The following is a 27,290-nucleotide window of genomic DNA, read 5'->3' on the forward strand; positions in this document are numbered from 1 at the left end:
ATAAATAATTAAAAATAAACAAATGCAAATGGCTAAAAACCAACAACAACAAATATGACGAAAAAATAAGCATTTAATTGAGAAAGAAATCAACGCAACGCTGCACCAAATATACAACAATAGCAACAACAAAAAATGACTGCAACACAATTTGGCCGCACGGCACAGGTACCCACTCTCTACTTCGACCGCTGCGAGGCATAAATGTAAATTAGCGTCAATTAAGCCGACAACATGCGTTGTTGATAGCGCAAAGCGGTGGCGGTGCTGGTGGCCGCCATTTTTTTCCACCAACAACCGTTTGTGAAAGAAGCGATCGAAGTCCCAGGGGGGAGATGAGCGGCTAGCTGCCTGCCTGGCTGACCCCAAACATGGTGATCGTCGCCAATGATAAGCGCGCAGCAGCAATATGCAACAACAACAACAACAACAACAAATGGTTGCAGCAGAAATATAACAAATATGCAGGCAAACACATAATCATTGTTTTTGTTGTTGTGCAACCTGCTGCGACCGCCGCGCCATGCACACAGCTATGCAGCAGGCATGCAGCTCCCCTCTGCTTAAGTGCATTTTAATGGGGCAGCCCTGACTGATGGCCGAAGCGCGCTGCTGCCGTCGCCGCCGCTGTGATTTTATGGACGGCGCTGCGTCGCGCGACTGTGTTGCGGTCCATAAACTGAATTTATTGCGTTGCTCGGCACGCACGTACGCACTTGTTGTTGTTGTTGTTGTGTGCGCGCACTGCGTTTTGTTGACTTGTTGTCAACTTGTGGCTGAAAAATATTCGCATGGTGCATTGCACTTGAAATATGCGCCAGCGCGTTTACTAAGTTGCTCGATCACTGATCCTTTTACTGTGTGTTTGCTGTTGTTGGTGTATAACTTATTCTACACATCTCCTGCATAGCGCCTTTATGCGCGCTGCTATGCAAAATCCATTAGTTCAGCTGCCGTTGCTATAAAGTTTAATTTTTATTAATTGAATTGATCGTTGATCGGCGGCGTTGGTAGCATAAACAACAATAACAACAACAACAATAAGGCAAAAAAAAGCTGTGCAGCACAGCAGCTGCAGCAATCATTTAAAATATTGGCGCATTTGGCGTCGCCGTAATTATTATTGACTACCCACCGTCACAGCGTCGCAAGGCGGCACACACACACAGCCACATATTGTTGCAACAAGCAATTAAATGCTAAAGTTGCACAGTAGCTGCGCGCCAGCCCACACGTTTAAGATTTTTATACTTTCTTGCGATGGCTGCCTGCTTGTTTGCATATTGGTGTGCCGCCACCAACGCCGCTGCTGGCAGTTAGACTAATTGTCATTGCGACCAATCAATTAATCGATTGGATACCACAAATTAAAGATATACACATTTTTGTGTCGCGATTTTATAACATTCCTGCGTCCATAAAAAACTTATATTTCAATTGAAAATGATTTTGTCAAAAGCGCCATTACGCTGCGGTCCAACTGTGTCATTTCTAAACATTACAAATATTTGTAGAGCGTAAATTGGTAATAAAGTAAAGATACAATGTTAGATTATGCTATTTTAGATTAATTGAATGTTTTTAGTATTCTCTTGTGCTTTCAAGCCACCAGAAGCTTTTCGTGAGCTTTTCCTCGCAGACAGAATTTTGATGAAAGACACTTCTTATGTGCTAATATAATTTAGGGGCAGAATTTCGTTATATAGAAACAGAGATTCATTGCAGAAAGCTTTTTATGAGCTTTATACTCATTATCGGTATAAAGAACTTTTTATGACTATTTTTTAACTTGAAGTTAGATAATGGGTACACAAAGATTTTTATGAGATTTTCTAAAAGTTTAAAAGTCGTTTTTATTAAAAGAAGCTTTTTATGAGCTTTTAAGTTGAAAGATTTCTTTTGATAATATTTTATGTGCCCAATTGGAGCCTCATATTTAACAAACTCAAACAGCTGAAACTCAATATGCGCCTGAAAATATATTAGCTTTTCGAATCCACTGGAAAATGCCAATATATTTTCAACGATTTAATAACCAATAGAGTTTATCAAATTTATTTGCATATTTGTTGCTACCACGTTTCATAACTGTACAGCGCTGCAATTACAATTATTAATGTTGTCTTACACCATCATTCGCATTCATTAATATCGCTGTTGCTCGCCACCAAACGCGACGTTTGCCACACAAAAAGTACAGTGAACGATAAGCTAACAGCGGGCGTTCGCAATGATTGTGGCATGCCACAGCTATATATTTAATAAAATCGCTCACACAATAAGCGATACAACATCATGTGGGTGGCACTGTCGGCAAATTTATGGCAGGCAGCTGAGTGCCGTTGGCGGTGAAAAATAAATACCACCGTTCGCTTGTTTGAATTTCGTATACAAATACAACAACAAAAGCAAACAGCGCGCGAAACGAACAAGCAAACAAAATAAAGTGTCACTCAATCAACTTGCCACACATTGCCAGACATTGATTGTTACCGTTCACAGTTATGGCACAAAATGCGCATTTCTGCAAATGTTGCAATCTGCAGTAGCACACACACACACATACACACGCATACAGCAAGAATTTATTATATGCATATTTTTGCATGCTTACGTGCCATTAGTTTGTAAACATATGTTGCTGCCACATGTTGCGCTGTCTGTCAATTTGCACTTGCCGCACCATACAGCGTGGCTAACAATAAACTTGGCAAGTTAGTGTAATTTAATAATTATTATTATTATTGGAATGCACGCTTCAGCTACCGTTATTAGACGGTCTTCGTTGCTGCTGTATGTTGTTGCCACTTGTGTTTTTGCAATTTTTTCATTTGTAATCTCAGCAAATATTTGCATTAATTGCTGCTGTGAATAATTACTTTGAAGATTTCTTTTTTTTTACATTCAAAAGAGACACAAGTAACTGTCGTGGCTTGAAATGCATCCGCTTCCATTTATGAAGAAAGAAAAAGAAGAGCTGGTGATTATCTCGTTTATTTTGTGAGCTTAGAAAGCTTATAAGTTATACTGAAAAAAAAATACCCGGCTTTCTGGCACTATATACAAAGAATGATTTTAAATATAAGATTTCAGAAGTACCTTCTCATTCATTGACACACCCTTTCGATATTCCAGCGGTTCGCCTTATTTTCGTGTAACACCGGTCAACACGATTTTTGGGTCTGACATCTACATGTTAAATTTTAGTTTCTCCTATAACAAAAATAAGGAAATTTTTTTTCGGTTAAGGGTTGCTTTCGTAGAAATTCGAGCAATTTTTCGATTTTTAAGCAGAATTGACTGATTTTTATATTTCTTCTACAATTTCATTATAGATTATTTTGATTACTGACTTTTAGGTTAAAATAGGCTTCATAGGCTTCGCAAAGTTTCAAATTTTTTGATAAAGTAAATTTTTTTTTGTTGACCGGTGTAATCTATGGATATTATCTAATCTTACTAAATTTTCTAAAACATATTACACTGTTAAATACACATTGAGTTTCGAAATTAAGCTTTCCAGGATGAAAGTGCGTTAAAAGCTTTCGATTTTCTTGAGCTTTTTCGTGAATCAATGAATTAGCAAAGACACACATCATTAATAATCCTATACCTTTCCCTTGAAAGTTCTGATAAACCATTTTCAAATTAAGTAATCTTGAACAATTGTTGATTAAAAGCTTTCAAAAACTTAATTGCCTGAAAAGCTTTCGATTTTCTAGTGTTTTTCGTAAATTGACGAATCAACAATTAGCAATAGCTTTGTTGTTGCATGTTTATAAAGCGATTTAGAGAAGAGTAAACCACTAAATCTCGCAAGCTTAAAAAAAGCTTTTTTTCGGAAGCTTATTTAATGAAAATTATTGCCAATATTGATTATGAAGTTATGTTTACTATTTATTTATATTTTTTCAAGAATATACTCTTTATTTATACCTTTACCTCGAAGAAATCTGCTAAACCATTTTCAATTTAAGTTAATCTTCCAACAATGCTCGTATGAAAAGTGAATCTCCAGTGAGCACTTAAAATTTGCCTAATCAGCAAATGGGATCATCACTATAAACTGCACAGATAATTCAAAATCCTACCATTAACTGTACGTTACTACACAGAAACCGTTACTCATTCGTTATATTATATTTTCAAGGTTGGCCATTCATCTTTACCATTTCACGCTTATACTGACTACACAAAGAGCAACTCGATATTGTTGTTGCTGATTAAACATTTTTTTCTTTCGAACTACGAATTTCATCAATCAGTATTTTAACCACATTTACGCTTGTATTTGTAGCATTTTAAGCGTAAATGCGCTACAGCTTCTGCCCATACTGTCCGGCAGTAACAATTAATTATGGCTAAAACGTTGCATGAGTCATGATGAGAGGAAAATATGCGAAAAAAATAAAAGAAAGAAAAAAATACTATTTTAAAGCATAAAACTAAATTGAATTAAATAAGTGCGCAGTGGTGACACATACCACATAATAAATGAACAGCTACGCGCGTTGAGTGAGTGACGTCAATGCGTTGTTACAAGCTACAGAGTATACAGAGTATGCGCATATAAATGAACTTTTAAGCTTTCATTAACAACAAATCTTAACGAAATGACATATGTGAATTTATTATTTTTTTTCTCTGTGCTGAGTTGAAGTGTCAACGGCTACTGGAATGAGCGTCCTTCGCTGTCAGGCATGTCCTTGGTGAGGATGAGTAGGCTTAAAAATGTAAATGTAGCGGAGAGAGAATAAAAGTGGTTGATTGTAGTTCATTTAAATGCAATTTTAAGAATTTCAGATAAAGAAAATAAAATAAATACTTAAACAAAGATTTTCGAAAAAAAAATATAGTAGCCGCTACTTTTTGGCCAATATTAATTAACAAATTTAACTTCATCTACAAATATTATTAATGTTTTTTTACTTTCAAATGCTTTGTTCTACTAAAATCCCCAAACATAAATATTAATATTAACAGCAGCCACAACAAGCTTAAAGATCATTAATGCTTTGCTTAAATGATGAAACCACTCAAGCGGTCATTTTTAATCCGCAATTATGTCTACTTAAGCTTCCCTTACATTCGCCCCCCATGCGCTTGTCGAATTTCGATAAGAAAAAAAAAACAGAAAATGTGCGGATAAAGTGGATGGCTGAGAACAAAATGCATTTAGCAGAAGCTTGAACATATATTTACTATATATATACTATACATACGACAACAGCTAACAAAAAGCGTACAAAACTCTTAAAAAAGAAAAACAAACATAACCAACAGCTATATTAGCAGCAGGAGCAACAGTACCAACAACACTAATAGCAACAGCAACATAAACAGTAGCAAAACATTTTGCAGTTGAAGTGACAGCATCATCATTAGCGCAAGCAAAACTAAACAAAAACAAAAACAAAAACAAAGTAAAGTGGAGAAAAAAAGGCAAAATTAAAGTTAAACACAGCAAAAACATGTTGAAAGCAATTAACATGAAAATATCAACAATTATGGCAAACCGACGTCAAAGTAAAAACACAAACACATCGGAGTTGCTCAGTAAAACGCTGAAAAAAGCGCGTAATAAGTTAAATAAATACAAATTAAATAAACAAATAATATATATTGTGTAGAAAATGTTGCAAATAGACAACGTTTTTATAATTGAACTAAAGACATATGACAGTGCATTACAATTTTTAGATGAAAATAGAAGTTCCTTGGGTAGATTATAGTAGTCTGGTACAGCCAGAATGAGATTTTTACAACTTAAGGGGTTAGGGGTAGTCAGAGACACGAAAAAATGAGAATTTTCAGTAATTTTTTTTGCTATTAACCCATGTTATTTTACAAAAGTAATTATTATTATACAATGTTTTGACTTAAAGTCACCAAAATTAAAAAAAATAATATATATTAGGTCTACAACTTTGGGCGTGTTGGCGTGCCCGAGCGAACGTTGTTATTTGTCGAAAAACTCTAAAAGCAATTTTCGGATAAAATTCAAATTATCAGAGTACTTATATTTTTAAGATATTACACTTAAAGAAAATGCAAAAAAAAAGAATTTGTTGAAAATCCTAATACCCCTAATCCCTTAAAATAGACAAGTGCTAGGAACTCTGTATTGTAACCTGAATTAGATTCATTTTTTGTCCGTATTTTCCATCTTTCTTATTTTTTTCAATCAAATGAATTGTGATCTCAGATAGACTTGATAACGGAACTTCCGAAGAATTACTTCATCATCTCATCATTAGGTAAGGTTAGGTTAGATTAGTCTGATAGGCCAGAAAGCCACATATAGAGTAGTTTCAGTCATTTGCGATACCAGATGGAGTGCCGCCACGTAGTCAATGAGTCTCATCATTAGTATTTGTCTTTGGCAGTTCTTCCCTTCTCTGTTCTAAAGAGAGATTTCTAAAGCATTCAAAATTGTAATGAGCATAAATAGCCCTCTCAATATATTTTATGATTGTTCTTACATTTTTCCGTTTTCCTTAAGCTCTTCTTGATTTCTGGTTCATTGGTGACAATATTTCTTTATCATAACACCAACGATTATCGACGATCCTTGTATAAGACCACTCCGAAGACAGTTATGTCTATGTAAACAGAAAAAAACTTGCTTATATCCTACCAAAGATGTTTGACACAGTTGAAAATCTCAAAATCGTTTGTGGAATGTATATTACAACAACAACAATAAATTATAATGATATATATTAATATAAACTTATAAGAAGGATGATGAAGGTTCATGACATTTGAGTGCTATGGCAATCCTATTTCTTATATTTGCAGCAAGTACTTCATAAGCCTCACAATAGCTAAATCTTGAATTATTGACTTCATATTTGGATATCAATTTTGTCTTCATTGTCCATATTTTATCTTTCTTCTATCAGCAAATTCTCTTAGGCATCACTAAACTGTCTTTTAATTATTTATTTTCACTATTTTTGAGCTTTTTGCTTATAAAGCTACCTACATACATATCTTCCTCCACTTGATTCTTTACAAAAAATGTGTGCTACTGGCCCCGCCGCATTACACTTACCAATTGAGCAGCTTCCGTGATTGAATAGTCATCGATTGTGGCATGTTTGCGCAAACACAACAAATCAGAAGACAGCCAAACACAGCACACTCCGTCCATTAGCAGCAACACTCGAATTGATTAGTACATATTAACACAAAACAAGACGCACAAACACATTGAAGCGCGTATTAACAGCACAAATTGACATATACAATTTCAAAACAAATATTCACATGAAAAAAGTGCGTTTTTTTTGTTTTTGTATTTTGCCGCTTTTGACACTTCCGCGCTTTGACTTGACGTTCGAAAGTTTATTTGCCATTGTTATTGTTATTGTTATTGCCATTGCTGCTTTCAATGCTTTTTGTGCGCGCCGCCAGCGGTCTTCTCTTCGCAGCAATAACTAATTACGAATTTCTCAGCTTTCAGCTTCGTGTATGCAGTGCTCGTGCAGCGGCCGCAAGGGGCTGTCGCGCGCATCGTGCGTTCATGCGTGCTGAGCGCCTAATTATAGGCTAGAGCAAAAGCTGAGTAGCTGCGCTAAGATGCCGCGCTGCTGCTGGTGAAGGAAAGTTACGGTGATTGAAAGGCGTTTCGTTGGCTTTTGTTAGCGCTAAGTGCGAGCGACCGAGCTTTGAGCGGCGAACCCGTGATTATTTCTGCCAGCACGTCAGCGCGCCTGTGCGCTATGCGAATTGAAAGTGTTAAGGAATTATGTAAGCTTTTTTTCGGCTAGCGCGTAGAAAATGTAAAGTTGTTGTGCTTTGTTGTAGTAATATGAAAATTACATGATCGGTCGCTCTGTGCGATTTTTGCGATTCTGCATTTACTGCAATCGTTCAGCTATTTGCAACATTTGTTCACACCGTCAGTCGTCTTGTGGCGCATCACGCGGTGTTTTGTTGCTTTTATTTGTTTGTTTGTTTTTGTTTGATTTTTTTTTGCATTTCTGCAAAAACTTTGGTGAGAAAATTGCCTGGGTTTTGTTGTTTTCACCACAAGTGCCAGCCTACCAGTGGTGTGGCCCACCAGCGTTTGAGGCGTGCGAACACCTTAACTACCCCCTTTAGTGAGCAAGAAATACAAGGCTACTAGGTGTATTTATACTTAAATGGTAATGCATTTACGACGTGTTTGCCTTGCAGTCATATTTGTAATTCAAACTGCCGTCATTCATTCATTCACAGCTTAATTCATTCATTCACTCACTTCCTCCATTCACTCGTTCGCTCAATTATTTGTCCAAAAAAGTCATGCAGATCCTATATCAGGCTCCACACCTTCCTTTCTCCCTTTCTCCCTTTTCATCGCCTTTGATTTGATGGCATTGCAGCCATCAATGAAGTAATATATTTATTTTGCATTGGTATAAATTTGCTTGTCAACATCTGCGCTTGAATGGACGCGTAAGCGAGCCGAGTGTCATTCCACCCGCACATTCTCGACAGTTTGGCGTTCTTTTATGTGGAACAGTGTGTTGAAATACCTGTAATAATGGAAGTATAATACGAAGTATTTTCATAGGCTTGGCGATACTCGTTTGTTAAAAGCTCAAACCTCATTGCTTGGTCCTGAATCCTTGGCTAAAAATTCCGAATTCGTCAGACATTTTTCCTATTTCCATAAATAAAGAGAACATTAAAGTGCCGTCGTTCTGTAAGCATACAAGAAATCGCTGAAAGAACCAAAAGCTATCCCAGAAATCGAGTTTGAGAAGTGTTTCGACAATTGCGACAATATTAAGGTAGAGGAAAGGTGGAGGAATGAATAAATATTTTTTTAAAGGAAAATTCCCGTTATTTTTTTAACATACCTCGTATAAGGGATATTTCTATAAAACCTTAAGGATCATCCATATTGTAGAGAATAGGTTAGATTAGGTTATACTGATAGGCCAATACGCCCCACATAGACCTATTTAGGTCCTTTGCGATACCAGATGGAGTGCCGTCACGTTGTCCACGAGGAGTAGTCATCCTTTAGGATACCAGCGCTTGACGCGAATTTTAAAATTTTTTTCACTTTTGATACCTTTTCCAGATTCTCATATTGTGAGGCCCCCCCATTAGCGAAGTCGTTGTCTTGATAATGCAGGGCAGGTGTACAGAAGATGCTTCATTGTTTTTATTGCACCTTGCTCTTGACATTTCCTGCAGTCGTCTCAATCGGTAAGCCCCATTTTGTAAGCATGGGTCGCCACCAGACAGTGGCCTGTGAGTATTCCCACCAAAGTCCTGCAGTCCCTTCTATCGAGTGACAGAATGAGTTTGGTGTACTTCTGGTCTACGGTTTTACACATGGCTTTAGCGGTTTTACACCCCGGTATATTTGTCCAACGTGTTAGGATTTTTCTTTTCATGCCCCTCTCCAGATCATCGTACAGACAGTGCATGGGTTTGCCAATGTCGGTCGCGTTTCCGGAAGACAGTTTTACACCATTCTTGGCAATTTCGTCCACAATCTCGACACGTGTTCCTAGCAACTCTCTCCACTGCCACCCTGGTATCCAAAACACTTTTGGCCGAAATGCAAACCGAGGTTGTTGCCTTGATTGCTGCTTGACTGTCTACGTAGATATTGACTTTGTAGTAGTCGGCTGCTGTATTGAGGGCTAGCTCTGCGGAAAGATACTGCAGTGGTTCGGAAGTTTATAAAGCTGCCTTACACCTAACTCCTGACAGTATATTCCCGCACCTAACCCGTCCTCCATTTTCGAACCATCCGTGCAGATATTCAATATGCTGCGTGAGGTTATCATTCCCTTACGCCAGCCGTCTTTTTCCAGGTTCACTCGGAATCTTCTTTCCCAGTTCATGAGCGGGGTTAAGTAGTCGGTACTTGCCAAAACTCCCCTACCCACCAAGCTGTCGAGAGAATAAGGTGACGATAATTATTTTGATTCAGAATCAAAATCATTTTCCATCATAAGTTCAGCGAACTCTGCCTTAGAATATTTTTAAACATTTTTGTTCCAAAAATTTCTATAGCAGGCCCACTGTGCGTAGCGTCGAAAACAACGTCACGCATATCTGCGCTGGGTCCCACGCAACGCCCACAAATTGACGGCGTTTAACAGCTCGGAAAAAAGAAAAAACTGCGAACTTAATAAAGAGCAAATAAACAAAAAATCGGACGCAATATAAAAATGAGAAGTAAAGCAAATTGTGGAAAATTATGCAAAACCATTTAACAGTAACACAATGAACGGCAATAAAAGGGTGAACAAAATGAGCAACAAAACCAAAACAACAATAACAGCAACATTAATATGCCACAATGAACGCGTGTTGCACCATTTAAGTGCCACAAAATGTGGCGGCGGCGGCGGTGGTGTTGCAAAGCATTCGCCCGCAAGTCTGCGCCTGCGTCTACAACACACCGCGCAACAACCCTCGCCTCTACGCTATACGCTTGATAGCTTAAGCGGCGCTGCGCGTGTTTATTATTGGTTGCACGCAGGCGCTGTTATTGTTGTTATTGCAATTTTAAGTGTTCTTGTTATGCCGTCATATTTCAACCAACTACTGCTTGTTCTATTTGCACTTGTTGCTGCTGCTGTTGTTATTGTTATTGTTGTTGTTCCACTGTCACACGATTTGATGTTTTTGTGGGTGCGCTGTCGTGTTCACAGTCGTCGCCTTGCGCGCATGCGCATGCGCATTGGCATTCTGATTCAAGTTCGAGTTTTCATTCTTCAACTTTACATTGCTTCAATTGCTCGTGTTTGAGTGTATGTGTGTTGTTGTTGTGTTTATTGTTGATTTTACTATGCTCGTTGGTTGCTTTGTTTACACGTTTACGCCTCTTAAAGAGTGGAGCGCGACGCAGTTCAGCGCCTTGTTGGCTGGGCGCATACGCATGCGCATTCATTTGTTCGCCTTAATGGTGTACAAAATCCACACCGAGCACCAATCAGCCGCTCCGTTTGACGAATGCGCGTGGCGTTATGCATGAGCTATTTGCTATGTTGCACACACACATATACACCTGCAATAGTAATTTCGTATATGTTAATGTGTGTAAATTTGTTTGCGCTGCGCATATTTAGTCGGCCACAGCTGTTGCATGTGCGGGCGCCATCCATCATCGCATTGGCAGCTTGAGGACTTTGTGATTTGGTGCTTAAGTTTTTGTTGTTCCTTTCATGTTGTTGTTGTTGCTTATATTCGAATTGTGAATTACGCAAGAATTTTCGTGTTGTTTGCCTTACATATTTTTCTCATACGTAAGAACTTTGCTGACGTAATAACGACACTTGTTTGCTTTTATGGCAAAAATGCGTTCTTGGGTGCTTTGAGGAATTTTCGAGCAAATATTTTATGGTATAAAATATATTTTTTTGAATATAGAATTTTGTATTTTTTTTTAACTTTACGTCCAGGAAAGCCTTTACCTAAAAATTACACTCAAAATATTTGCTTTTATTGAAAGTAGTATGATTGAGGGCCCCAATTAGTTACTATTTACTATACAATTTTTAAAAAAATTTTAACCTCAAAATAAGTCAGAAATATATACTCAAATATTCGTATCAAAATTACAAATTTTCCATCCTCTTCATTCTGTTAATCTTCATCCTCTTTTAATTAAAAAAACACCTGCTTGCCCCACAATAATTTCTCTTCACAAGTTCGTTGCTTAAGTCTTTTGTCGCTCACCTACTCACTACACTTGCTTGCGTTGTCTGCTGTCAAAGGTCATGCGTTTAATAAACAATTAAGTCATTTACCCAATGCTTGTTGTCCAATTAACTTCGCGTGCCAAATGAAGCATTGAATAAATCAAAAAATTTAAAATGCTTAAATGACAATGGGTTAATCAGCAAAACGAACAAAAAATAATAAAAAAAACAAAAACAACGCACTCAGCATTTTGGCGGCAATAGTTCAATAATTGCTGAGTGCTGCTGCTGGGAACTAAAAGTCAAATAGCATGGAGACTAAAAAAATCAAAAATTTTTGAATGAAATAAATATTGAAAAATTTGTTTAATGAGTTGCTATAAATATTTAAATTATTAAACATAAACTAATAACTAAATTGATGCGACTTTTATACAAAATTATTTCGTAATTTTTTTTTTTTAATTTCTCTACTCTCCACATATGGCATATCAGCATTGCAACACACTGCACTCTTAAAATGTGAAAAATTTATTAGGCCCACTCTGTCTGTCGACCCGGAAGAGTTAGTTAGACGCTCTATGTGTTATCTTTATGCCTGCATATATGTCTTTCGCGCTTTATCGTCATCTGCCTACTCCTCGCCGCGCCACTTTTCTATTCAATCATTTGTATTCATTTATGTGCCATTATTTCGGATTTTATGTATAAATGCATAATGTGTTTACGTTTTCTCATTGTTGTTAGTGTTGTTATTTGTTATCGCTTTGTTATTTTTTTTTTAGTGTTTGTCAAATTTCATTTTAGTTGCTTTTTTTGTTCAATAATATTTCTTCATCACATTTGTAATTTGCATTTTTTTCTTTTATTCGAAATGTGTTGTCAACGCGCCATGCGTTCCGTCCAGCTGCCAACAAAATGTTTGTTGTTATTGTTGTTTTTTATAATTTTCGCTTTTTGCTCTTTTTGTTGTTTTGTCAGCCACGTCAATACATCAACAGCAATAAATTTCATATGAGGAAGCTGCCTTTGTCGCTTATTAAACATAAGCATATTTGACGCGAGCAGGTGAATCACCTGCCTCTAGGTCTCCCAACACCGTACTGACGTGTTGAAGGTTGCACATCTGCATAATTGGTGTTTATATAACGGTCAGTAGTGTCTAAATTTATGAAATTTATGAAATTTATATGCAAGATGTTGCTATTAAATCTCATTATACTGAAATCTCTTCAGATGTACACCAGTAGCGAAAGCTCTTCTCTTACTTGACATAAGTGGTAGAGAAATGGTAAAATGCAATTTACAATATTATTATAAGACTACAAAAACAACAACAAAAATGCTAATTTTATCCCAAAAGTTTCATTTAAAAAATATATAATTTTCAAAAAAAAAAATTGGAAAACCAAAAGTTCTTTTTAAGATCCCAAATACCTACTAGGTTTGGTCACAGGAACGATTTTCTTTTTCCATAAGCAAATGTTAAAGTCTGTAGGCTAAGACTGCGTTCAGACGAGGCAACTTTTCATGCGGCAAGTCGAAGTTTGTTGAAGAAAACAGGGAAACGAATATACACTGAGTTTCTCAAGCTCAAGCAACGCTCATTATGTTCATTATAGTCTCAAATTGTTTGGAAATACGAGAATGTGTATTTCAATTTTATTCTCAACTTTTTGTATCTAATATAAAAATCACGAAAACTTAGACACTTCAACCGCATGATAGCACCTATTTGAGTGAACTATAAAATACTAGCAGCTAACCGCAAATCTATTTTCGTACGTATGACAAGATCTAATATACTCAGAAACATTAAATATGCGTCGATTTGAATTCTTATCATTATTACCCATATTTATGAGCGCTCGCATGGGCGTCCTTCCAACGGTTTGTGACCGAAACGGATGTGACTGAACGTCAGCCTATGACTCACTTAGCCGCAGTGACTTAATAAACAAATGCTTTTGTTTAAACTAAAGCGCTTGGAAACTGTATTAAAAATGGCGACGACGAGCGCGCACTCGGTCGAGTCGTGATTGAAGTCAGCTTACAGTGACCGCTCCTCCTCGCAACAACAAAGCGCAACATTTTAAATCATAAAGTAAATGGCAAAGTTTGCACTTGCATTTATAATTCGAAAATCTTCGATTTCGAATAACACTTTAGCGAACTGAACTCTGCGCTGTTGTGCTTGGCTGTGTTCTGTTGGAAGAAATATTCTAATTAAGAATCGTATAATGGCAGGCGATTTAATTTATACGCAAATTAGTCGCACTGCAACAACAACAACTTCACACAACAACAGCACATGCACAAGCAATAGAAATCGAATTTTATTTAAGACAACAACAAGTGTCTTCAATAAAAGTACAAAAATACAACAAAACAACAGATGATTAAGAATTTTAATCGCTTTGGCGCTGTGATATGCAAATTGTACTGAAACGCAAGCGAAGCGCAGCTTTATGCAAAAAATAAATTAATTAAAAATTAAAAACAACAACAATTTGTATTAAAAATGAATTTAAAATGTGTATGAAATGGAAAAGTGGTTCTGAAATAAACACAAACAAAATTTTTGAAGCATTTTTTTTTAAATAAATTTACTCATTATTTGTTGCTTTTGCGTGCTTTTTTACACCTTTTTTATAACACAGAAATTTCGAACAAATAAAATTTTATTAAAAAAGAAAACACAAAAAAAATTTACGAAAAATAAATTCACCGAAATGCCAAATTAATAAGTGACCATAAAAGACATAAATTTAAAGCAACAAAGAAGTTAAAAAAAAAAACAAAATAAAAAAATACAAAAAAAAACAACAATAAAAACCGCGTCACTGTATTGAAATGAAATTGAAAACGAAATTTGAATGAATTCTGCGTTTTGTCGCATTATTTGCGATGTCAGTGGAGCAGGCAGCCGAACCAGCTTGGACCGCTGCGCGTTTACGGTTTCACTTTTTTCACTCCGCCAGCGACAGGTTTTTTTTTTTGACTCAACAGAGATGCTTAAGACAGTTTCAAAATAAGCTTTCGGTTGCTGCTGATGACGTAATCGTCCGAAAAAAAAATTGTGAAACAGTATAAAAGAAGATCTGCAGAATCTTCACTTAGTTGCTGTGTCTAAATGGAAAGCATCTTTTTCTGTTCTTATTTGCTTGGCCAGCTTAAGCTTCAAGCGTTTGCGCTCGTGAAGGTCAAGTAGCGCGTAAAAGCACTTGCTGAGATATGATCTTAATGGGTGCATAGCGTACTAGGAAATCCATTAAATAAATGTTGGTTGCAGTGGAAGAAGGATTATTGGCATGTTGGCGCACATGTTTTACTGTGTGGTCCACATGTTGGTTGTGATGTTTAGCAACAATTCAGGTTTTATAGGGAAGTTTTTTTTATAAATATTAAGCTTAGTTGAAAAATATTTATAACTGTAATTTAGAGTACTTTACTTTATTCCTAAAAAATGTAATTATATTTTTCATCTACACGATGTGAGCTAAGAATCCAATAGCGCCGCCCCAGAACACTACGAAGAGCTTTAAGCAATTTCTGCGGAAATCAGATGTATCTGTTTTAAATAAATATATTTATAAGCGACAATAAAAAATTTATATAAATAGTCCCAGTTATCATTCCAAAAGTAGTTTTCTGAGCATATCAAAACTTTTTTGAGCTTCCATTACCATTATTTGTGCTTATCAAAGCTTTTTTGAGCTTCCATTACCTTTATTTGTGCTTATCAAAACTATTTTTAACTTTCATTTTCGTTAATTGTGTTTTTCAAAGGTTTTTTGAGCTTTCATTACCGTTACCTGTGCTTATCAAAGCTTTTGTGAGCTTACATTGCGGTAGATCCTGAAATAAAATGACTGACTAAAGAATCATTGTATCCTTGAAACATATTTGCTTACGTTCCGAGGAAGATATTACGACCTTTCTAATTTTTTTCGAAGTTGGAAGATATTTTTCGAACTCATTCAGGGCCGTGCGCTATACTTTTTAAGGTCACTTATCAAGCTCCCCTTTCGGAAATAGTTCAATCTTTAATTCTCCGAATAAGAGAAGACCATCTCTCATCATAATATTACTTATAGCTTTTATGCGCACACTGAAGCAAGCTCACAACCAAAATAAAAATATAACACATCGAAATATATAGGTTATAAATAGACTTATTTAGGCCTAGACGCGGCAACGTCAGCAACCAAAAACATAACTGCATACATATTAATGGAATGGTAGCTAGGTACGCACCTAAGCGATATCAAAGCCATGCTGCCGCCGCACGTACGTCTGTTACTTACGTTAACCATATAATTTTCATAAAATCAACATAAATTGACTAATTAAAAATGGTTTTGAATTCTATTTAAATTATTTATTTCGTTTTTTTCTGTTTTTGGCTAAACACCAAAACCGTTGCCATGGCTTTTCTGTAACATTTGTTGCTGGCAACATTGTCGTCATAGCCATTTAATTTTATGCCCAAATTTTTAGGCCTCTTTACTTTGGACTTTTGCATAATTTGTTGAAGACGTTGTTGATGTTGTGTCTTCTCGCTAAGCATTTTAATATTCAGTTTGTTTATCTGATTGTTTCTTTTTCTGTTGTTTTTAGTATTTTGCCTCCGATTGTGTTCCCAGCCTCCTGCGTCCGTGTTATTTACATAAATATTTATATAAAAAAGAAAAAACAAATGTTGTTGTATATTTTGGTGATTATATTGCGTGCGATATGTTGATTTTTTTTGTTGTTGTTACAAAGTTGTGTTTAAATACACATGCCATACAAAATAACCAATAAATATCTATATATGCATATGTAAATATGTACATACATACGTATGTTTATATAAATATTTATATTTAAAATTTTTATGTTACAAAGCTTCGTTCAAGTGTTGCTTTCTTGATTTCGCTTTAATCTCAGACACTTTGGCTACAACAACAACTTACAACTATGTAAATAACTAATGAAGAAATTGACATTGCTTGATTGCTGCTACTTTGCAAGCTCTGCAAGCTGCAACGTGTTGCTAAACAAATCTGTACGATTTTCGATTTTTTTTTTGCTTTTTGCTTTAATATTTATTTCTTGTCTATTAAGCTAAAATTAGCAGCATCAAGATATTATTATTAGTTCATTATGCAAAAATATGAATATAAAATGAAGTTTATAGTTTTGTCTTTTTTATTATTCTTTTTTTTTTGCATTAGTCACCAATAAAATAATAATTTAAATTAAGCATTGACAAGGTTTAACAGTGAAATGGAAATTTAAAATTGACAACAAATTATTAATTTTTTATTTTATTTTTTTAGTTTATTTATTTTTATTAAATAAATTATTATATTAATTTTTTTTTCTGATAATTACTATTGATAACTTTTTGTATATATTAAATTTTTAATAAAATTTTTTCTATTAATGCTTTTTATAATTTTTTTAAATTAATTTTTCACTACATTTTTTCTCTTAATTTTTTTATAATACTGTTTTATAAATTCTGTTTTTTTTTATAATAAATATTCGATAGCATCAACTTCTGGAAGATCTGTTTTCTCTCAAAATAGTACTATTATCATAGCCTAATATGATTATCGATTTTTCAAAGCGATGACTAAATTTGATGATATGCTTACTACCAAGAGTGAGAACCTATAAAATATTCTAGTGATAATACTCACAAGTATCTAGTAATACTTCTCACTTATTATATTGTAGATATGTATATACATCAAATTTTTTTTTTTTTTTAATATATTTTCCTTCATTATATAGACTCATTCCTCGTAAAACATAACCTCAAAAGTGGGTTAATTAAAACTTCCGCAACCAAATGAACTACTGCGCTGTATATTTTTTGGTTTAAAATGCTAAACTCAGTAAACTACAATTTTCCATTAATAAAAAGGCGCTCAACATCCTGCTCGAAAATCGAATAAAAAATAGGAAACACCCAAAAAAGCGCCGAATATTGTGCACGAAAGTGCTAAATTGCGTTACAAAGCGTAATGCTCTAAAATAAAAGTGAAAAAAGAATATAAAAATGTCTCACAGTTGATTAAACAGCAGCCAAAATATTGAACAAACTGCGTGTAGCGGCACAGGATATGCCTTCGCACACAAACACACACGCACCCGAACGAGTTTCTTAGCGCCGAAGGACTTCCCCAGTAGACTGTTGCGCCAGCAGGCGTTTCAAGCCGCTGAGCACAAAAGTTGCCATAAATTCACACACACGCATAGAAATGTGTGCTTGTGTGTGTGCGCTTAAGTCCCTTAAGCCTCGTCTTTGATGCTATCACATTACAATGTTGCACGATATCCTTTCGTCGGCTACTGTTCGCAGCGTCCTTTCGTGCATTTGAGCTACCCTCTTGGGCAACATTTGCATAATTTTTTCAAATTTCACAGTTTTTTCTTTATTTATTTCACACATTCGCTTGCTTTATTTTATTGTCACATTGGATAATAGCTGAAAAAGTAGAAATCATATTTTTTCTTCAAAAAAAAATTTTCTTTATATTTTTATGCTTGGCTTTTGTGAAGTTTTAATGTTTTTTTTTTTTTGTTGCTTCATATTTTGTTCTTTTGCTGCACTTCCCTTTCCGCATTAAGTAGAGCGCCGGAAAAGGTGGCAGCTCGCAATTGTTGTTGCTCATATTTATATATATTAATGTAAGCATAGAGGCGCCTCTTCTAATTATGTGCCCCAACGAAGTGTCAAACCGTGGCGTTCACATTCGCGAGCGTGTTCATTCTACGTCAAGGCACGTTTGAGGCATGAGAAATAGCTTTATTCATTGCTCTTTTGTATGGTAGCCGCTTTTGATAAACTTTTTTCTGGGCTTGGTGTTTATTTCTTTATAAATATAAATTTTAATTAGCTCGAATATCCTGTCAGGTGTTGCACTCGATTTTTTTTTAATTCTGACCTAAAAACTAAAGCTCCAAACGAAAATAAGCGTTGAAGCTCTAAATATTAATTTAACTGTAAATAAAATTATTAAAAACTGCGTTTTCTATAATACAAAATTTATTAAAAATAATTTTGATTTAAAAAACAACAACAAAAATTATAACAAATAAAAGAAAAACTATAAAAAAAAAATAATTATAATGTTAATATTGTAAAACATATAAAACATAACCTCTCAATATAATTTTAATAAAAAGGTGTGAAAACCTTTCTAAGCAATAATATTTCTTAACCTTTTTAAGTAAAAAACAAAATACTTTAAAGAATCAACTCGCTTTTTCTTGCGTATAGATATTTTATATATGGATATTTTTTATAAAAAAAATTATACACGTTTTTTTTTTACTGTAAATAATAATTCTGCAAAGACTTACTGAAATATTTTTCTTAAAATTAATATTTTTCAAAAAACAAATTTTTTTAATAAATGTTTAAAAAATATTTGTCAAAACAAAAAAAAAAGTTTTTCATAAAAATAAATAGTTTGCAAGAAAAGAGTTTACACATATTTAAAAAAATTATAATTTTAATAAATTTAAAAAAATCACAAACAACATTTTCAAAAAAAAAAATTAATTTAATTTGTTCCCCAAAATATATTCACCTTAACATTCTCACGAGAAAACTTCATTTTCGTTGATTTATTGATTTAAATTATTTTTCGCATAAAATAAATATCCATACCCCTATCCATGCGCAAGCAATCGTGACTTGTACCGTGTATTACAACAAAAAAATTCCACTTTCGCTATGAATTCCAATTAGACGCCGCACCGTGCTGACCAGCATCGAATCGTTGGCCTCCTCACCACCGCCACTGCCGCCAACACCACAACTCCAACAACAACAGCAAGACACAATACCCATATCGCTGACGTCAAGCCTAACTAACGGTAATGGTGGTGGTGGTAACGGTGGCAGCAGTCCCAACGATCCCACCACACAAGTGATTATACAACAGCACAACGGCGATTATCAGCTGAGTAGCGCCACACGTTACTTTGATCCACAGCCGACACATTTGACCGCCGTCGTCTCGGCTGCAACGCCACAAACGCTGCTCAGCCTCTCACCGAACGACAGTGCCACACATCCGCACCACACCCACCAGCAACTGCAGCACCATCATCACCAGCAGCAGCAACAACAACACGATCAGCAGTCACACAACGATATCGCCACCGCTCACTATCATCAGACGCACTTGCAGCAGCAACAGTCGCAGCAACAGCTGAGCATAGAATCGGCTGGCACCGCCGTGGATTTGGGCGCTTTGGGCACAGCCCATCAGGTGCATCAGTTGCACACCCCCAACGGAGGCACATCGTACGTCTACGAGTACTACAAGCTGACCGATGCGAAGGATGAGCCCGCCGATGCGGCAGCAGAGTTGAACTGGAGGTAGGTATTCAAGACGAGTGCGCGCGAATGCGCTCTTCTGTTTGTGTGTATTGAAGCGTTCAAGTAGAGAATTAGTTAAAGTAGAAGTGGTAGGAGAAGAAGAAGCAGAAGCATTAAAAGTGCGCTAATCCGCCGTCGATCTGAAAAATCAGCGCTGCGCAAGGCATTCGCTCGCATGCGCGTTCGCTGAACTTTTGCCTTGAGCGGCGCAGCGTTCGGCGCTTGTCGCTTGCCCGCTCCGAAACAGTTAACTTCATGAGTTACTACGCACGCTAGTCGACATTTATTATTATTATTTTTTACTCGCATGTTTTTGTTTTTATTTTATTTTTCACTTCGTTTACTTTTAATGTGTGCTTAATTTAAAGTTATATATCTATATACATATTTATTTTTTTATTCGCTTATGCAAATTATTTTGCAGATTTATTAGCGTGAAGTCAGAAAAAAAATTATATGCGCGAAAACATGCAATTTTCGGTCGCTGGCCAAGCGCTCGTGTGTGTGCGCATGCGCATTGCGTTCGCCTTAATGCAGTGTCCGCTGCATGCGTGCGATTAAATTGGACAGATATTCAATCATTTCGTGGATTTTTAATTGCATTTTTATTTGTTTTTAATTTTTTCTTAACAAGATTTTAGTTTTTTAAAAGCTTAATTGCTCTTAATTTGTGTGTGTCCTTGGCGGCGCTTGGAGAGGAGTGTGGGTGACACTAAATACCGTGCGATTAGTGAACGTTTGGCGGTAATAATATGTAATAAAATTATTAATTAAAAGCAGTAGATTAAATTATTATTATTTCTATTTAATTAGAATTATATGGAGCAATCAAAATTGTTTATTTAATTTTCACGGTAAGATTTTTGAACAGTATTCGAAGTTGAACTACTTAAACAACACAAAATCTGCATTTACAGATAATGTCAAATATAAAATTAAAATCAATTTAAAACAAGTAAGGAAGGGCTAAGTTCGGGTGTAACCGAACATTTTATACTCTCGCAATTTATTTATTTAACTTTATTTATATTATATAATACACAATTTGACCCTCATATAAAGTCCATTGAAACTATAATATTAGGTTAGAAGCACCGAGGTGCTCGTGTTCGATATATGGGGCCTTAAAAGCCTATGGTCCGATTTCGGCGATTTTTAGAATCGGTCTGCCACACTATTAACATAGAATTTGTGCAAAGTTCTGCACCGATATCTTCACTAGTACTTAGTTTATATATTGTAAAGTAAACGATTCAGATTGTCTTCAAAGTTCTGGTATATAGGAAGTAGGCATGGTTGTGAAGCGATTTGGTCCATTTTCACAACATATCATTGGGATGTAAGGAAACTATTACAAACCAAGTTTCATTGAAATCGGTCGAGTAGTTCCTGAGATATGGTTTTTGACCCATAAGTGGGCGACGCCACGCCCATTTTCCATTTTGTAAAAAAATCTGAGTGCAGCTTTCATCTGTCATTTCTTATGTGAAATTTAGTGTTTCTGACGTTTTTCGTTAGTGAGTTAACCCACTTTTTGTAATTTTCAACCTAACTTTTGTATGGGAGGTGGGCGTGGTTATGATCCGATTTCTTTCATTTTTGGACTCTATGAGGAAGTGGCTAAAAAAACGACTGCAAAAAGTTTGGTTTATATAGCTCTATTGGTTTGCAAGATATGTACAAAAAACTTTGTAGGGGGCGGGGCCACGCCCACTTCCCCAAAAAAATTACATCCAAATATGACCCTTCATAGTGCGATCCTTCATACCAAATTTTATTTCCATAGCTTTATTTATGGCTTATTTATGGCACTTTATGTGTTTTCGGTTTTCGCCATTTTGTGGGCGTGGCAGTGGTCCGATTTTGCTCATTTTCGAAAGCAAACTTCCTATGGTGCCAAGTTTCATCAAGATAACTTAATTTTTACTCAAGTTACAGCTTGCACAGACGGACGGACGGACAGACAGACATTCGGATTTGAACTCCACTCTTCACCCTGATCACTTTGGTATATATAACCCTATATCTAACTCGTTTAGTTTTGGGTGTTACAAACAACCGTTATGTGAACAAAACTATAATACTCTCTTTAGCAACATTTGTTGCGAGAGTATAAAAATTAGTATAAGAGAATCTACCGTCTAAAGAATTAAATTTAAATTTGACAGACTCTTGAGTCAATTAGCAGTATATGCATGCACTAATTGACTAAATTAAGCAAACGAATTTCTTTTTCTAAATAATTCAATTTGACTTTCCAAACACCCTTAATTGAGTAAATTAGCAATATAGACAAATATTAAATTAATTAAAGGGCTGTCTGAAAGTACTATTTATTAAATACCTAAAATACTCTGAATGACCACAGAGAAATCATGCTCGTGTGACACTTCTAAAACGAGTTTAAGATTTTGTGTTTAGAATATACTGTCCAGTATTCTCTTTACAGTTGTGTTTAAGAAACTCTGAATTTAATTTTACTCTTTCCTATCAAATGAATCAAATATTCACAATTCTTTTCACATTTGTATCTGCATAAACACCAAAAAATCGGTTTAAAGGGAGTTAAAATAATTGCTATGGTAAATAGAGAGTTTATGAAACTCGAGTTTATTTTTGAAAAAGAGTTGATTGTAAATTTTAAAGATTTTGGAATGAAGTGATCTGAATGTATTTCTTTAAACAGTGATAAACCTACCCTTTAAACACGAAAAATTGTTCATTAAATTAATGGAGCATTAGCGTAAAATTTTAAACTTGTAAAAGTGATAAGCTACTGTTGTGAGAAAGAAAATGAACAAAGACTTGTCAGTTAACTTAAGATAACTTCTTTTCTGACAAAATCTTTTAATTATATGACTTATTATGATTCTCTTTCTTTGATGAAAGAAAGAAATTTGTTTTGCGCTTTCATGATTGTTTTTGAGCAAATCTTTCATGACATCAAAATGTCTTCAGAAACTGTCTAAGCATTTCCGCTTATTTCATTCATAAAGAACCGCAAGAAGTTGGCGAACTTGGAAAGTTAAGACAAAAGCGTAGCGTAATTAGCTAATTACCATATTGGATTGATTACACCTTTGAAAAGATCAAGTTTGATTGATTGATTACAACAAATGGTGGTCATGTAGTAAGCGTAAAGCACAACGAGAATGCGGAATCGGAAGCAAAAAAATGAAAAAATAAAAAAAACGAGGCTTAGAAACAATAAAGTATGAAACCGAGTGAAATAGTGTCACCAGACACGCAATTAATTATGAAATAATATATCACCGGCTATCGAAAGAAACAAAAAAGTAACAGCAAATGATAGATAATGTGCAGAAGTGGGCATATGCATATAATACGAGTCATCGGTCAATCCACGACTGCGAGTGTATCGTATTATACCCAGCATTGAGGCCATTAGGCGCTGTGAGACCACTTGAAAAATGTACTCTGTTAAATTGCTCACATCCAATGTTGTTGTTGTTGCTGTTATTGCTTAGTTTTTTGTTTTCTGTTGTTTTTGTAATAATGTTTGTTGTTTTCATTAGTTGACATCGCAAGGGCGTGTGCATGTGATTAACATAAGAATACATATCATTTTCTATCAATGTACAACAAACGGTCAGCCAAAGGCGTTTTTTTAGCAAGCGCAACAACAACTATAATAATAGTGGCGTAAGAAAAACAGCAGAAAAATGTGAAATGGCAATTTATCATCGCGTAAAATTTAATTTATTGGTGAATTGGTAAAAAGGCAAAGTAAAAATTAATATAAAAAAGATTTATTAATTTTTGTCAACACTATCAATTGTGGCTTAGAAAAAAAATATTAGTCATATGATTTAAAAAAAAAAAATTATAAGAAAGATTTTTTTTAACTTAAAACATATCTACTAATTATTCTCCATTTTTAAATAAAATATAGTATGCTTTTCGAAACCTTTTACCATCTCGATAACAATTTACAATAAAGACATAAATTAATTAATTTTTTTTTAATAATTATTTAATAATTTTTTTTAATATTTTTATTTGATTGCCAAGTGGTCTGCTGATCTCTCTTGCAACAGTATTACACATATATACATATATGTATATCGACCAGTTGATTGAAACCCCAAAGAAATGCAGCAATAAAATATGCATTTAATTGACTCAAGCGTTCATAAAGTAGCAGAAAAATGAATTAAGGCAAATATTAATCAAAGAAATCTGAATTTTGCAACATTTTAAAAGTTTTATGAATATACATTTATGGATTTTTATAGGCGAGAATGTACATATATTTGCATTGTATATATGAAAATATATATTTGTATCATTTGATCGCCTGCACGTGCACAGGTGTGTTTGTTACAATTCGATAGCTCTTTCACTGCCCTGTAGGAAATAGTTTAATCAAAAATGAGATTTTTTGCCAGAGTGTTCTCAACATTTTTCTTGAGCTTGGGTCACTCTGAAAGCTACTATTGACTATTTGTTAATATTTTGAAGTTGCTAAACACATTTTGAAAGTTTCTAAACTTTCTACTTTTTGTAAATTTTATCCTACATTTAGAAGCTCAAACCGCTTTTAAAAATGATTTTTCCAAAGTTATTGCAATATGAATATATTCTATTCTTTTCGATATATATCGAAAGACTAACTCGAAGAGGCGATATTTTTTGGTTTTTCACACAAACCATTGCAGAAACTGTACTAATGAATAGTACATAAATTCTAGATGTTTTTGCAACAATATAATCATAATAGAAAATATCAAAATTACTAAAAATTTTCCTACAGGGTATCCAAATGTCATAAGCTTTCCAATATCTGTGTGGTTATATATACATGAATGCATAAGTATATATAGCTACTTTTGTGTAATATTGAAGTGCGTGAATTAGCGATTAGATCGTGTTCCCATTAACACCTGAAGCACAACAACAAAAACTAAAAACAACAACACCACTAGACTACTAACGTCACCAACCAACCAACGAATCAACCAGCGGACAATATCATTTGCTATCAACCATCAGCAACAAAAGGCAACAAAATATATAACAACAAAAATAACAACAATAGCAATTTAAATGTTGTCATATGCTTGAACTGATTTTCACTGGACACTACAATGCGGCCACACCTTGGCCTCAGCAGCGCCCAGCAGTAATCAATAGTTCGAAAAGCCTTTGGGGCACACATATTACAAGTGCACACAGCACACACACACACACACTCATACATAATTGTGTTTATTTGTATGTGAACACGCGCCCAATCGACACTTTGTGTACTCCTCTATGTATGTGTGTGTGTGTATATCTGTGTTTGCTAATAAACACAAAACTGTAATAAATATCATTTCAACCCTCACCCATGCACCCCCACTGCCACAATATACCACTTCAGTGTAGTCTCTTATGAGAGTATTTGTGTAACAGCTGGCCAATTGCCATTGCAATAATTTGCCTACAATTTGCAATTTGTGGCGATTGCATTCTCCTCTATGTACTTGTAGTTGTTGTTAATTTTTATTGTTATTGTTATTTGAGTTTGAGTTTGTTATTACTGTTGTTGTATCACAGCAGTTAAGTAAGGAATTGATTGCTTTATTGTCAATTTCATTTGTATGTTAATGATTGCGCTGCGCTGTGTGGCATGCCGACCGCCGACCGCCCACCCCAACCCCTCAGCTGTCATAAATTTTAAATGTATTTTAAGTAAATTATTATTAATTATTAATTGTTTATGTAAATGCAGGTAAATGATATACATATGCTAGTCATGAAGCGGGGATTATAATTAGCGATTTGCTGAGTGGTGCGATTTATGGGCAGAAATTAAAAATAAAAATTTGCAAATAAAATTTATTTCTGATCGAAGTGAATTTATGGTAAATGGAATTGGAGATTAAAATTTATTTAAATAGCTGTAGATAGTAAATGTGTTGAAGTGATTAGAAAGGCTCGCTGCGGCTAGGTTCGACTTCGACTAGGTTCTTCGAAAGAGTTCTTCTGACTTTTAAAGTATTGAATTTTGGGAAATTTCGTTTCTTTTGAAAAAACACTCAAAGCCTTTGAATATTTTCTATCTTTACAACAAATCATAGGGCGGAACACTTTTTTATTGATTATAATATTGAAAAATCTTTAATAAAACTATTTATAAATATTTTTATTTTAATATACGTGGAATTTTTCCATTAAAAATAACGAAATTCTGCACTTGCCGCTATTTCGTAAAATCTTTTTTTCTTTAAATTCTTTTTATCATTTTTTGTTTTAAAATTTTTTCACAAATCTTTAAGCGTATGCATCAACTTATATGTATATGGTTAAACACACAAACAAATATAAAATAAAGTCTCTTTGCAATATTGCTTTGTATTTGCTCTTTTGCTTGGCTGCCTCATCAGTGTCATTTGCAACTTTTCACCTGTCAACTTAAACGATACTAATCCTATTAGGCCACTCTCTGTCATAATAACCGAAACGGCATGCCAAAAAAGCAGTGTTGTGCATCAAGGAGGGTACAAAAGTTACAAAAAGAGGACTGAATATACATATATAATATTTAATATTTTAGCTTTTTATACAAATTATTTGAGTAATATATAAAGTAATTCATGTCAAATTTCAGTTATAACCTAAAAAATTGCAAATTATCTTTCAATATCATTCAACTACTGCACCCTCTCATGCCACTGCCTTTAATATGCAGGCACAAGTGGCATAAAGTTCGTCGCAATATTAGCTGCTCTACCATCATGCAATTCTAATGGTACTCGCCACACTGATAGCAACCCGCTTGCCACATTTCGCGACCGCACGGACGCCCCTTTGATTTGCAACGCCGGAGTTGCAAAGTTGCCATAGGCACACCTATAATCTTTATTATAGTACTTGTTGTTATTGTAGTTGTTGCTGTGCCGTTTTTAATTGAATTTCGAGTATGCGCCTGAGCGTGCGCGCAAAGTCAATCTACAACAGCAACAACCATACTGTAAAACAAAAGCCAAAAGTATCGATTGCTTATAAGCGGCTGCAAACAACGGTGATAACAAAAATGTAATTTTATTATTGCAACATTGGTTGGTTTGGAGCCGTGACGGTGGCGCATTCCGTAGTCGTTGACTTGCTTCTCTTGTTTTTGTTGTGCGCCTTTGCCGCTTGTCGCTGCCTTTAATGCAATGCAATGCTGCAACATAATCCCAGCTTAGTGAAATTGATTCTGCGCTTGCACATTGATGCATATGCCTATACCCTTT

At 34.9% G+C, this 27,290-nt stretch overlaps 1 protein-coding gene across 8 annotated transcripts in view; it reads left to right on the forward strand.

Annotated features, from left to right (window-relative positions):
• LOC105212173 (protein grainyhead) overlaps positions 1–27,290 on the forward strand; it is a 219,308-nt gene that overhangs the window by 121,524 nt on the left and 70,494 nt on the right. For 2 of the 8 annotated variants that reach the window (XM_011184014.3, XM_054234629.1), the window contains exon 3: positions 19,411–20,046. The exons of the other annotated variants lie outside the window; for them this stretch is intronic. In XM_011184014.3, the coding sequence (XP_011182316.2) occupies positions 19,411–20,046 (636 nt within the window). The remainder of the gene's footprint in view (positions 1–19,410; positions 20,047–27,290) is intronic. 8 annotated transcript variants of the gene reach the window in all.

Source organism: Zeugodacus cucurbitae, chromosome 6, assembly GCF_028554725.1.
Source record: "Zeugodacus cucurbitae isolate PBARC_wt_2022May chromosome 6, idZeuCucr1.2, whole genome shotgun sequence".
Lineage (NCBI taxonomy): Eukaryota > Metazoa > Arthropoda > Insecta > Diptera > Tephritidae > Zeugodacus > Zeugodacus cucurbitae.